General features: G+C 29.2%; 1 protein-coding gene across 1 annotated transcript in view; it reads left to right on the top strand.

The window, feature by feature from the left end:
• The window catches only part of LOC136071795 (sorting nexin-9-like), a 57,212-nt gene that overhangs the window by 6,985 nt on the left and 34,790 nt on the right, over positions 1–15,437 (top strand). Inside the window, exons 3-4 of the mRNA XM_065797099.1 lie at positions 4,782–4,856; positions 11,638–11,873. Of these exons, the coding sequence (XP_065653171.1) occupies positions 4,782–4,856; positions 11,638–11,873 (311 nt within the window). The remainder of the gene's footprint in view (positions 1–4,781; positions 4,857–11,637; positions 11,874–15,437) is intronic.

Raw genomic sequence — 15,437 nt, 5'->3', positions numbered from 1 at the left:
TTTGAAATTCCAAAGAATAATTTGTAGTAACTTCATTTTGAATGGATTATTATTAGTCTAAACAGATTATTTTAAAGAAGTTATAGAATTAAACAGGTGCATAAACTACATAATATCAACATACATAGAGCAAAATTTGTACTAATATAATAAATGGTTGTATTAATTAGTTATTATTTGCATTAAATTTTATTATTGGTCTTAAATATTGGAATAATCTTCCTAAGTTACAGGCAGACATGTATCATACCATCTCTTTTCATCTTGTCATAAACATCTTGTCATAGCAGAATATGCTGTCATTATTTTTACACAACATTCTACATCTTGTCACAAACCAAAGCAGAAAACACTGTTACCATTTTTACACAACATTCTACAGCTTGCGTGTGGCATGTTAATATTTCCAAAAGATCAGTTAGTTAAACTTGATGCTCTTTTGCCAGTTGCAGTTGTCTCTTTGGCATTTTTAGTTGTGGCTCCATCTGCTGGGAATTACTCCAATCAACGAAATCCCACTTATTCTTCGACATGAAATTAAGAATAGGAATTTTCACTAACTTGTTTGATTAATTTTCATATGTGTTTCTTCTTTAGCTCTATGTGTATGCCTAACACTTTTTGGATATGTTATTTTAAACAAATTAATGCCAAAGAATGCATTTGTTTGCAGATACAGTGATTTGAATATTGTACTGCACAGATGCCTGCCATAAAAGCTAGAAAACTTCTTGATGATCAACCACATAAGAGCATAAACATGTAATTAATGTTGCTATAGTTATTAAATTTGATAAGGGGTTGCTAGTTAGGGGTGGTAGATTAATTCGTATTTTGAATTAATCAATTAACAATTAATTATTGAAAAATCAATTGTTTAATAGATTAATTTTCAATTAATTTTTTTTACATATTATTTTATAATTTGAAACAAGTAAAAAAATACTTCTGGTTTTATTTCCTTTTTTTTTTTTTGTCAGATATGATATAAAAAAACCTAAGTTATTAACAGTGTCATCATTTAAACTAGTTCTTGACTTAGTATCAAACAAAACAGCTGCACTAAAACTTCTTTCTGTTTCTATAAAAGACAAGAAAAGAATTAGCATGCAAGTATAACTTCTTTCAAAAGGGTTTTTAGGGTTTCTAGCATGGAATATTAAGCCTTTTCTAAAGAGCACTGAAAAAAGATCAAGGTATTTTTTTCAGCGCATTATCTGTTATTTCTTGCTTAAAAAGTTGATCTTGTTAAAAACTTCTAGAAGTGATGACTTATAAGTTAGTTTTTTAGTTTATATCATTTCTTCTAATTCTTCAGCTTTATTTTTTTTCTTGTTTGTAATGTTCCACATTTGTAATGCTCCACATTACAAATGGATTGAAACTCAGACTCAGATGCTGCTTCAAATTCTAGTCAAGTTTTATTAGGTATCTTTTGAGTTTTATTAACTTTGTGTAGAGATAAATTAGCATATACTTTTCTTCATGTTTTACCGATTTCAAGTTTGTTTGGGTTTTTATAAACTGATTACAGAGTTCCATCATGTTTTAGTATCCATAGTATGCTTATATATGTCAGAATAGTGTCTTACTAGGCTTTTTTTCAAAACCTGAAAATATTAATGTTTGTAATAAGAATGATACAAAACTAGAAGTTGGTAATTAGACTTAAAGTCAAATTGAATAACTTTTGCAGTTGAATATTGGTTTTTTTTTATATCTTCCAATATGTTCCTATATTATATTTATTTATAAATTTTTTATATGTATATGTTTCGTTATTAAAAAATACCAATTTTGTTTTATTTTAATACCAAAAATTAATCAATTAATCATTTCTTAAAAGATTGACAATTAATTTTTAATCAATTAATCGTTCATCTGCTATCATTCAATCGTTCATCTGCTACCACTCCTATTGCTAGTAAAAGCATTTTATCTGAGGATCCTGTTGGCAGCAAGACCACTAAGAATAAGCCAGTCTTCCAAGGTTGCGCTTTTCTAGATTGGTAGAACAAGTGCCACTTGTTCTACCAATCTAGAAAAACAAGTGTTCAGCTTGTCAAAATCAACAACTTTCAAGATCTTAAAAGTTTTAAGGGACTTTCCAATAGAGCCTAAATAGTATCTAAACTAGATGTTGGTCCATCCAACTCCTCAAACAAATGGTGTAGTGGAAGTTCATTTACATGTATCAAACAAAACCAATTACCAATTGTAGAGTTTTAATTTAATTTAATTTTTATTTAATTACCAAAATTACCAAAAAAACATTACCAATTATAGAGGCAATTGAAGCTTTAACTCAATCAATCTAAAAGCATCACTCTTGTTTCCAGTATTTACATTAGTTTCATTACAGTTAGTTGTACCACTTGCAAACTATCAAAAATGATATTGTGTTCTTTCAAATATTAATGAATTGCAAATAATAATGCTTTTTAAAATCTTTTTGTGCCTCTAGGAGTTGTGCAGTATCCCAAATAGTTTCCTCCAGGTTTCTGAATCTAGTATATGTGCTCCTTTATTTCCATGCTTCTCTTATTATTGGCAAATTGAAATGTCTGGTCTTTTTGCCAACAAAGTTCAACACTTTTTCTTGAATTTTACCAACTTTCAGGTTAACCCTGGTTTTCATGTGCTCACGTCTTATTTTGCTCCAGTCAATAATTTGTAATTTATCATCATATGTCACATCAAGTATCCTCAAGTACAGCTGATGCTATAGCTGCAGCAGATCTTAAATTAAAGAAAAGGGAGAGAACTTGCATCTGCTTAAAGATTATAATGACGGTGATGATGATGATGATGATGATGATGATGATGAAGATGATGATGTTGATAGCATTAGAGTGTTTTCATCAATAGTAGGTCGTTTTGAAGTAATAGGTGTGACAGAAATGGTAGAATCTAGTGATACCATTTAATATTTACTCTGATTTTCCAGGAAAGTGTGGTCCATAGCTGGTATCATATTTGACACAGCTATTTTTTAGATCATTGCATTGGCAGGTAGTAAGCGACTGCAGTTGAAATTTGACCAGAGCTGGGTTTGATAAAATGTAGCCAGGGTTGGATTTGTGACCAGAGCTGCATAAAGATTTATACATTATACCAAAAGTCTAACTTTTCATTCGAAATTCATGTTATATTTTGTATATATATATGCATATATAAACATCATTATGATTAACATGATCATCATAATCATTATTGTCATCATCATCATCATGATCATCGTCATCATCATTATCATCATCATCATCATCAGGTTTTAGTCTTTCTTATTTATGCTGTTTCTCTAATATAAACTATCTAGAGCATTTTCTTTCCTTAATTAAAGTTTATTCATACAATATGTAAGGCACTCTCTTTAAGTTTTCTTACTTCTACCTTTACCATTTATTCCTGAAGCTGCTGATAATTAAATCACTTTGATCTTCTCTAAAAAATGTTGTTTGATACAATGTTTTTTTCTAATCTGTCCTTATAGCTCTTACCCATCTTCATGTTTTCTTTTATATACAAACTTTTTAAGTCTTCGTTTAACCATTACTTAGCTTTTTAACTCTATCTTCTATTTTAAAGTGTTTATAACTTAATAGTGGTTGCTTGCAACCTTGTTGGAAGTAAATAAGAGTTTAAAAATATATAAATATATGCCAGTATTTAATAAATAGTAAATGGAAATATAAAATTAAAATAAATAAAGTATATATGTTATTTATATAACATCAATAGATCTTTAAAAATGTTTTATTTTTTATTTTAGAAAATTGGAAAAAAAATTTAAAATAATAATAATAAATATAGAAGCAACAGAATTTGAACTCAGAAATGTTGTACGTCAGAAATGCAGCGTGTTAACCACTTCGGCTTCTAAGACACACTAATCTGCAAATTTTTAACACTATTTAATAAACAAAAAGTATAATAACTTTATAAAATGACAAATAGATACTGTAAAGCAAAATTAAGGAGATAGTGCCGCAATACAACTTTTAAATAAAAGTAAAACTTTATAAAACTTCAAAAATGTTTTATTTTGTAATTTAAAAAATTAAAAAAGATTTTAAAAAAATGAATAAATTGAAAATGTAAAGGTTTGAACAAGGACGATTCACTTTAGAAACGCTGCAAGCTAACCACTTTGGCTCCTAAGGCGTATTGTAAAATGTTTTGACGCTATTTAATAAACAAAAGATTTTATAAAGTGACAAATAAATGCAATAAATCAAAATTAAGGAGATCTTGCCGCAATGCAATTTTCAAGTAAAATTAAAACTGTAAAACTTTAAATATGTTTTATCATTACATAATTTGAAGTTTACATAAGTTTAGTATTTGCATAGACTTTTGTTCACATTTTCTTATAAAAAGTACTGCAACTCTTTCTTGCCATTTGATTTTCTAAAAAAAGTTATCATCACTCAAATCTAATGTATATGTATGTATCTATATATGTATGTGTGTATGTATGTATGTCAACCCTCGGAATTAGGGTCGGCATTCAGCAATGTTGACCTAACTGCTGACCCAGTAGTGTTTAAGTTTGGCAAAAAGTCACCAACCTCGTTTCTATGTTTTATGGTCAAACCTTTGTTTAACATTTTTTCTGCCGACCTCACACAGATTAAATGTCAGCAAATTATTATTATTGACCATTCAATTTGTTTCTTTGATATTGCTGTATTGTTTTTAGTTTAAGATTTGCAGTATTCCGAAAATAAATTCTTTTAATCAAAATGAATATTTTCAGTTGTATAATAAATATATTCAAGGATGTTGGTGATGGATGGTGGGAAGGAAGTTTGAATGGTGGAGCTCATGGTTTATTTCCTGCTGCGTATGTTGAGGTGAGATTATGTGTTTACATATAGTATGTGTATATAAGATTTTATTTAAGAACTTAGTAATTAACACAAAATTAAATTTTTTTATTTATATAAATAAAATTTTTTGATATAAATTTTACTTAGTATAGGCTTAGGACAGGGAGCTTTTGTTTGTATAATTTCTAGTATTTTGTTTGTACTTTTGTTTGTATTGTGGAGCCTTTGTTTTTATAGCTGTGCGTTAAGACTTGTTAATGATTGAAAGCAGAGTACTTTTCAAATAGTTAAAAAATGTACTATTAAATTATTAAATAAATTTTTTTATACTTTCAAATATAAAAAAATATGCTATTAATATAGGATTACTTATTATAAACTATTTACAGAATTTTGACAAGATACCAAGTTTAACACTTTAAATCTATTAAACGTGGTAGTGGTGTATTGGTAGAGCACTTGCTTGAAAAGCGAGAGGTTCGGAGTTCAATTCCCATCATGTCCCTGGTAGTACCGCGCTCAACTTTTTTTTCTGCCCAGCAGCCTTGTGTGTCAATGTTTCAGAATTATAGAGATTAGAGAGGGTTATAACCACAATCAAAAAGCCTCCTTATCTGTAGTGGCCTTCTTTGCTTTGGGGAGGTGAATTACAACAACAACAAAAAAAAAAAAATTCCATTGGCACAAAAAAATTGACTCAACTAAAAGCTTTAAATTAACAAAAAGAATTTATAGAATTTATGAACTTTTTTAAAATCAAGCTAAAACTTTTCAGGAACATTATGAGGTTGAATAAATGATAGAATATGCTTTTCAAGGCGCTCATTCTTGTAGAGTTTGGCATTCATCTATTTTTTAATGCTACAAATGGTTTGTGTTTTTTACCACAACTACATATGGCTTACAAAATAATACATTTCCTGCCAAACTTATCCAGCTTTATATATTTTTATTAATTGCTGATAACTCCATGCATAATTTATATATATATATATATATATATATATATATATATATATATATATATATATATATATATATATATATATATATATATATATCAGGGATGCGGAGTCCAAAAAAGGACTCCAGATTTTAAAGTCACAAAAAGATTACAAAATCCTAGTTTTTGGTATCCAGGAGCTCTAAAAATATAAAAAAGTTTATGGACTACTAATAGGAAAAAAATTAAGACTTTTAGGTTAGAGGAACAATCGTTTTTTGAGTCCTTAAAAACAATAAGTTTCAAAGTCATTAAATCTCATAAATTTTTTTATTATAGCAGATAATAAGTCAAGAAACATGTCTAGAGCTTCTGGACACTACAGACTTGGAAAAAGTAGAGATATAAAGCCGGAGTCCTTTTGGGACTGATATATATATATTTTTTTGTTATTCACCTCCTCAAGGCCAAGAAGGCTACTACAGATGAGACTACAGATGAGGAGGCTACTTAATAGTGGTTATAACCCTCTCTCAACTCTACAACTCCGAAACACGAACCTTGACGAACAAGGCTGCTGCGCGGAAAAACAAGTTGAGCGCGGTATTACCAGGGACGTGGTGGGGATCGAACTCGGAACCTCTTGCTTATGAAGCAAGTGCTTTACCACTACACCACTACCGCATATATATATATATATAGTATATATATATATATATATAATATATATATATATATATATATATATATATATATATATATATATATATATATATATATATATGTATATATATATATATATATATATATATATATATATATATATATATATATATATATATATATCAGGGTTCTCACAGTCCTGGAAAGTCCTGGAAATTCCTGGAACTTGACTAGTGTCCTGGAAAGTCCTAGAATTTTTCATTTTTTCTCTTTAATCCTGGAAAAGTCCTGGAATTTTTTAAATTCAAGGATTTAAATTTCAAAATCTTAAATTATATTTTTAAGTAACATGGGTTCCATAATTAAAATTTTAAACTAAATTTTAAGAGGTTTAATTTTATGAATAATATTATAATTAAATATATTTTCCTTCTCACCAATGTAAACATATTTTAAGATAAATATTTCAAAATGTAAAGCATAAACAGTTGCTTTACATTTTGTTGCTTCTACTTAATATATCTGTAAAAATGCTTGATATGATAAGAATTTTATGATTGATTGAGAATTTTTCATATTTTTTATTTTTAAATTAGTTAAATGTTTTTAAGAAGTTCACGCCTCCTTCATAACAGATGTTGCAAAATATGCCCAGAGGTGGGTTTAAACCACAGATACCTAGTTTCTAAGGCAAGTGTGCTACCACTGCGCTACACTATTTTATGCTTTTGGTTTTGTGTTTTATTAGAAAGATAGATTTATTTATGAAAATTTTAACTTCAAGTGGTAATAAAGTTTTTATTTTATATCTTTTTAAATGGTTTATTTCAAAGGAAAACATTAATTTTCCAAATTTTTTATAGCTAAATCCTGGAAAGTCCTGGAATTTGTTTTTTTCGGGGAAAATATCCTGTAAAAGTCCTGAAATTTTTTTGAGAAAATCTTGGAAAAGTAGGAAAATGGTCCTGGAAAGTCCTGGAATTTTGATATATATATATATATATATATATATATATATATATATATATATATATCTATATATATATATATCTATATATATATATATATATCTATATATATATATATATATATATATATATATATATATATATATATATATATATATATATATATATATATATATATATATATATATATATATACAACCCGTAGATGTTGTCCGAAAGTTTTTTCCATATTTTGTTGACAAAAAGTAAAAATTAAAATGCAAGACCGGAATTATTTTTTCCATTAATTGAGTGACTGCCTGCCCCAACCAAACCCTCAGTCGATGTAGCAGCACTCCCTTGCTGGTCAGGCTATTTGTCAGTTGATGTAGCAGCACTCCCTTGCGAGTCAGGCTATTTGTCAGTCGATGTAGCAGCACTCCCTTGCAAGTCAGGCTATAAGATAGTCGATGTAGCAACACTCCGCGCATGATTTACAGTAAAAATAAATAAAATAAAAACATTTTATTAAAAAAATTAAAAATAAAAACATTTTATTAAAAAAAATAAAAATAAAAACATTGTTTATATTGTTAAAAACATTCAGAATGTTTTTAAAACATTCTGGTCAATTAAATTTGCGTTTTTGTGGTTTTTTTTAAAAACGATTTATTTGTAATTAAATTAATGGTTTTTACTTTCGTCCAACACCCAAATGTTGGACGAAAGTCAAAAGTAATTAAAAGTGACGTATGTGTTGGCGTAAGAATCACTTTTTTCCTTCCGCTCTTCCCAAAGACAACAAACTATGGATCTATATATATATATATATATATATATATATATATATATATATATATATATATATATATATATATATATATATATATACATCTATATATACATACATAAATACATATATATATATATATATATATACAGAGCTGGCAAAAAGTCTTGCAACAAGGCACAATTTTACACAAATCAATGTTTGCAATGTGTACACAAATGCAAAAAGTCTAGCAACATAATTACTTTTCATAATTACTTCCAAAAACAATAATACTTCCAAAAATATTGTATTTTCACCAAAAACAAGTTCAATTATTTTTATTACATTGTATAATCATTTTAAACAGATGTACTATTAATACTTGGTAGGGTATCCTTTGTTTTTTAACACAGCACTAATTCGTTTGGGCATGGATTTGGCAAGATTTTCACATAGTCCTGATGTAATTTCTGTGCACCATACATAATGAATATCATTTTTTAAACCATCTAATAAACTGCAGTTCTTAGTAGATACACGCTTCTTGATTAACATCCAAAGATTTTCAATTGGTTTGAGATCTGGAGAATTTCCAGGCCAATTAAGCAACTGTGTGTTTTTTGATCCAAGCCACTATTTCACAGACTTTGCATGTGTGGCATGGTGCTGAATCATGTTGAAAAGTTGTGCACTGATGAATAATCATGAAATTGATTAGAGATTCATCCAAAACGTTAAGGTACTTTTAAAAAGTATAAATCTCCGAGGCCATGAGCAGAAAAACAACCCCACACCACAACAGAAGGTGAATGCTTCACAGTTTTGCATGTGTATTTAGGATTGGTAGGATTAGAACTAGTAGGTTGATGAACAAAAAGCTTAACATCAGAGAACTGACGAAACATGGACTCATCACTGAACATCACCTGTGTCCACTGCTCTTCTGTCCAATCTTGATGCTTCTTGCAGAACTCAATGCGCTTTTTTCTCATCTTTTCAGTTACTAATGGCTTCTTAAATGGCCTTCATGCAGGTAAGTTTAATTCCGCAGAAAGTCTGTGACGGATTGTGCGCTTTGAGACATTAGTGTTGGTATGCTGTTCTGTAGGTCACCAGAGGTTATTGAAGGATTTATCTTGACCATTGTTACCATCCTGAGGTCAGTACGCTGTGAAGTGACTCTAGGGCGTCCAGACCTCTTTTTAGGAGACAGGGGGATAACCTGCATTACAACACGCCAAATTGTAGTGTGTTCAACCATGTAAATTGTTGCAATGTCTGCATGAGACATACCACTTTTAGCAAGACGTTGAATGCATGGTTTTTCTTCTTTACTAAGCTGCCGAATCTTAGCCATGATTTTCACTGAATTAACTGTTTAAGCTACAAAATTGTCTTTATAATTATATTTATACCTAAAGATAGAAATATAAGAGAATAACACTGAGCCTACTGGCGTGGAAACATTGATTTGTGTAAAATTGTGCCTTGTTGCAAGACTTTTTGCCAGCACTGTACATATACATATATATATGTATATATATATATATATGTATATATACATATGTATACATATATATGTATATATATATACACATATATATGTATATATATATGTATATATATAGAACCCTTAGATGTTGTCCGAAAGTTTTTTCGATATTTTGTTGACAAAAAGTAAAAATTAAAATGCAAGACCGGAATTTTTTTTTTTTAATAATGATAGACTGCCTGCCCCAACCAAACCCTCAGTCGATGTAGCAGCACTCCCTTGCGGGTCAGGCTATTTGTCAGTCGATGTAGCAGCACTCCCTTGCGAGTCAGGCTATTTGTCAGTCGATGTAGCAGCACTCCCTTGCGAGTCAGGCTATTTGTCAGTCGATGTAGCAGCACTCCCTTGCGAGTCAGGCTATAAGATAGTCAATGTAGCAACACTCCGCGCATGATTTACAGTAAAAAAAATAAAAATAAAAACATTTTATTAAAAAAAATAAAAATAAAAACATTTTATTAAAAAAAATAAAAATAAAAACATTGTTTATATTGTTAAAAACATTCAAAATGTTATAAAAACATTCAGAATGTTTTTAAAAACATTCTGGTCAATTAAATTTGCGTTTTTGTGGTTTTTTTAAAAAACGATTAATTTGTAATTAAATTAATGGTTTTTACTTTCGTCCAACACGGAAATGTTGGACGAAAGTCAAAAGTAATTAAAAGTGACGTATGTGTTGGCGTAAGAATCACTTTTTTCCTTCCGCTCTTCCTAAAGCCAACAAACTATAGAACTATATATATATGTATATATATATATATATATATATGTATATATATATATATATATATATATATATATATATATATATATATATATATATATATATATATAATATACTAGGGCTCTTGCATTACTTAGCTAAGCATAAAGCAAAACAATATAAAAAGTTTTCTTGCGTGAGCAGAAGATATTGTGAGAAAGCAAATGGTTAGGAAAAACAGGTATCTTGTTGAAAAATACTTAGAAATGCAGGTAAAAACAAAGTGGATGGCTCATTTTAATAAATTGCTAAAGAAAATGTTTAGTTAAAATAAAGACTTAAAAGAATAAAGTTTGTGGACCAGCAGAGCTGACAACCTGTAGTTAAATGAAGTGAGGTATTCATAGGGCTTGTTAGGCAAGGCTAACTGAGAACTTTGAATACCTGATTTCTGATGTTTGTCTTAAATAATGAAGGTACTGGGGTATGGGTCTTTAGTGGGTGTTAAATCTTTGAAATGCAATTATACATGAAGGTAAAACTGAGAGTAGTTATCATAGCTATTCATAAAAATACTGCAACAACAGTTGTAAGAAAATGGATGGAGAAAGTGACTGTTAGGGTGCATTAGGGTTCAGTTTAGTCCTTTGCTTTTTGTTATTGTCTATTGTCTTTTTGCTCTCTCTCTCTTTCAAAGCTCTTTAGTTTAGTTTTAATTTATCATGGGATTCTATGCAGATAATTTACATTTACAATCAATACAAGAATAAAAATAATAAGTTGCTTTTTTGAGATTTTTGTACCAGCTAAATGGCGTTTGTTGAATGTCGTAAAAGAATTTTCTGTTGTTTTTTTTTAATCTAAGTTATTAATCTGTTTTATAAAATTTTATTTACTTTATAGGCTAACTTTATTTTGTAAGTGAGTTTGTATATATATATATATATATATATATATATATATATATATATATATATATATATATATATATATATATATATATATATATATATATATATATATATTTATATATATATATATATATATATATATATATATATATATATATATATATATATATATATATATATATATATATATAAACTCACTTTAAGAGTCTAGGTAGAAGAATTAGTGATATTTATAATGTTTTCAAAAATCTAGCAATAAATCAAAGTATGTGAAAGGGTTAATCATGTATATGTTTAAATTTATCCTTTAGTTATGTGAGGAAGATGATGTTCCTAACTTTCCTCCACCTTTGCCTCCTCAGATAGAAACTTCCAACGGCACCACTTATAACCAATTAAAATTAGATGGTGGTATTAAAATAGACTGGGATGATGATCATTCATCAACATCAGACACAGTTTCGCAAGATGTTGATTTTGGTTCAAATTTATCATCAAGATCAAACACTATATCCAAAACTGGAACAGTGAGGAAAAGCATAAATAGGTAACTTTCTTAAAAATTTTCTATTGGTTTTTTCTAAAAAGTTTTCTATAGGTTTTTTCTAATAAACTTTCTATTGGTTTTTTCTAAAAAGTTTTCTGTTGGTTTATTCTAAAAAGTTTTTTATTGATTTTTTCTAAAACGTTTTCTATTAGTTTTTAATTAACATATCATAGAATAATATAGAAATATAAAAATTTAATATAAACATAGTTTAATTAGAAATTTACAAAAATTCTAGCGAAGTTTAAATAAAAAAATCTTCTTGTTCTACTGCTGATTTGTTTATGATAATAGCTGATAGGTTGTATTGTGCATTAGATGGATGCAGAGAGGTTAAACTTATTGCTCTCGATATTTCTAATGCATGATGGTCTTCTCTATAAGCTCTTTTCTTATGTTGTATCAGGTAAGATCTTAAAGATTATTGAATCCTTTCTTAACAATCGTGGACAGCACTCTTATTTATTTACTGTAACTTTAGGGGTTCCTCAATGTTCTATCCTTGGCCATATACTTTTTTTAATTTACATTAACAATCTTCCAGAAATTCTCACATCTAAGATGTCATTGTTCGATGATGATACTACCATTTATTCTTATCTTGATACGAAGCCAACACCATCTGATTGCTTGGAGGAGATATTTGAGCTTGAAAAGGATTTCACTTCTGCTACAGCATAAGCTCTCAGTAGCTGGTGAACTTTAACTCAGACAAAACTCAATTCAAGATAAAGTTTTTGAAAAGTTATGCAAAGTATTTTTTTTTATTATTCTGATGCAATCCCAACAAGGCTGCGAGCAACCACTATTAAGTTGGGAGTTACTAGAAAGTGAGATCATTAATGAATGCAATGATGCATTCAATAATATAGGAATGTTGACAGTACTGCATTAGTTATTTGCAATAAATTACTGAGTTTTGTTGGAGTATAAAGTAAGCCCCAATCTGTTACAGAAGTTAGATCAGATTCAAGATTGGCAGTTCTAAGCGATCGAAAAGAGAAGACTTTTTGTTAAGACAGGAGTATAAAGTTGAGTCATCAGCAAAAAGAGCTACTTTAGATGGAAGGTTGTCGGAAAGATCATTAATGCAAATAAGAAACAAAACAGGACTAAAGATAGAACCTTGAGGTACCCCAGAAGTTACAGGAAATAAAAAAGAGTGTAGGCCTTCAAGGATGATTTTAATAAAGTGGTTAGAAAAAAACAGATGCACCATATGAAACAAGCTTGTGGAGAAGAACAGCATGTCAAACTTTGTCAAAAGCCTTAGATGTGTCAAGAGCAGTAGCCCTAGCATCTCTCTGCCTCCATCTAATGCACAATAAAATCTTTCAGTCACAGCAGTTAGCAAGTCAGTCATAGAGCAAGAGGATCAAAAACCGTATTGATTGTCTGACTGTAAGTTATTTGACTCAAGATGGGGTGTGAGAAATTTGTTGATCAAAGACTCAAAGACCTTGCTGGTAACAGAAAAAAGACTGATCAGATAATAATTGGAAGGGTCAGAATGTTCACCGGAGTTTTTGAAAATTGGAACAACATGTGCCACTTTCCAGCAGACAGGAAAGCATGACTCAGTCAAGCACTTATTAAATAGTTTAGAGATAATTAAAGAGAGTTCTGGAGAACAATTTTTCTAAGACTATGACAGGAATGTTTCTGGACCACAAGCCGTAGAAGAGTTTAATCCTGATATGATTTCAGTAAAGGTAACTGGAGTGACTTGAATGTGAAACAATGGGTTGTTTAATTGAAATGGAAAGAAAAGATTGGCCATTAAGTTTCAAGAGTCCAATTAGAAGAAAAGTTCTTTGCAAATAGTTCTGCCTTATCCTTAGGAGAGGTAATAAGATCAGACCCATGAATGAGAGATGGTATGTTAGACCTAGACTTGTTAACAATGTAGTTGAAAATTTTTTGAATTTCTTTTTTTGCTGCAAGACTGCATAAAGTAAGTACTGGAGCTCTATATTATGTGGCTAATATCATAAGACCTGTAAACTTTTAGAAGATTGGGTTGAGTGTGTCCAATATGCAAATAGGCGGTTGATTAAAAAATAAACTAGATTAATAGCGTTCCACATTTTTATTGATTGCTCATAGCAGTCAAGATTCTTAATGAACAGAATGGCAAGGTATTTGAAGCTGTTGACAATTTGGAGCGTTGTTAAGTATAATTGTAGGAACACCTGGCATTCATTCTATTGATTTTACGTTTTTAACTGATGAGTTGCATAACATTGAATACAGAACAAAGTACCACCCTATCAACAATGAATTAGGGTATGCTGGCAGGAACTTTATCATAGATAATGTAGATCAGGATGTCATCAGCACATTTTTTGACAATAGTTTCAGGTGTCATGCAGGCAATAATATCAGAAATAAAGAGAATGAATAAGGTTGGGCTTAAAACACTACTCTGAAGAACTCCAACTTGGATATACTTCCAATCCGTGGTGTTATAACTTGTTTTTACTCTTAGATAAGTTAGGTTCAATCCAGGATGTGAGCCAGCCAGAAAGATTTCATTACAAGATTAAACGCTTTTTCAAATATTAAAGAATATTGCAATAATTGATTCAATTACTTTAGCATGAAACATGAAGTCTTCTACAAATTGAATAATAGCCTCCATTGTACTAGGGCTTGGACGGCATCCAAACTATTTTTTTGAAACCCAGATGTGCTTGATGTGATGGACAATAAAATAGGTGATAATGCATTTAAAAATTAACTAACTAGACACTCAAGCTATAAAACCAACGCTCACCCTTTATCTCTAGTATTTTGTTAGATGTGATATTTTTCAGGTTCTGTTTGCAGGAAGTAGCTTCTTTTAATTACTCCAGGTCAAGTCAGGTTCAGGTTCAGGTTCCCTGCTGCCTTTTAGAGTGTTCTTTTTTAGGGAAGACTAGTAGAAACAAATTCTGACATAAAAATCTCCTGCCTTGGGGCTCTTGGTTGAGTAAAGGCTAGATGGTGTCTTAATAAAAATACTCATCTTTGGCAGTTAACTGCATCCAACTAAAATTTCCTTGTATTGGGGCTCTTGGTTGAGTAAAGGCTAGAGATAGTGTCTTTGCTGCTTTTTCAGTGGAATAAATGAACTGTTTTTTTTTTACATGTGTCTTTAAGTTGCATTCTTAGCTAACTTTAGTTTAATATTTAGTATTACATAAAGTTGTAAAGTTCATTATTTAAAATGCTACTTAATTTGAAATAAAAGTATATTAGTTTAAAAATGTTAAAAGTTAAAAACTCTTTTTTTTTTTCATGATTATGTTGTGAACTCTTTTTCATGATTATGTTATATCTTACACTCTTTATAATCCTTTGGTCAGAATTTTTTTAGATTTTATTGATTCTTCACTTAATACAATTTCACATTCCATTAGGTAAACTGATAAATTTCATAAAGATTTTAGTTTGTGAATGATATAAACTTAGTAAACAAAATTAGTTTGTAAGAAAAATTAATTTGTAAACAAAATTATTTTTAAATAATATTAATTTGTTCTAACATTAACTTAAGTAAAATTATTAAGTTTAGTTTGTTAT

The sequence above is a fragment of the Hydra vulgaris genome, chromosome 05 (genome assembly GCF_038396675.1).
Source record: "Hydra vulgaris chromosome 05, alternate assembly HydraT2T_AEP".
Lineage (NCBI taxonomy): Eukaryota > Metazoa > Cnidaria > Hydrozoa > Anthoathecata > Hydridae > Hydra > Hydra vulgaris.
This window is presented reverse-complemented; position numbering and strand designations above follow the sequence as displayed.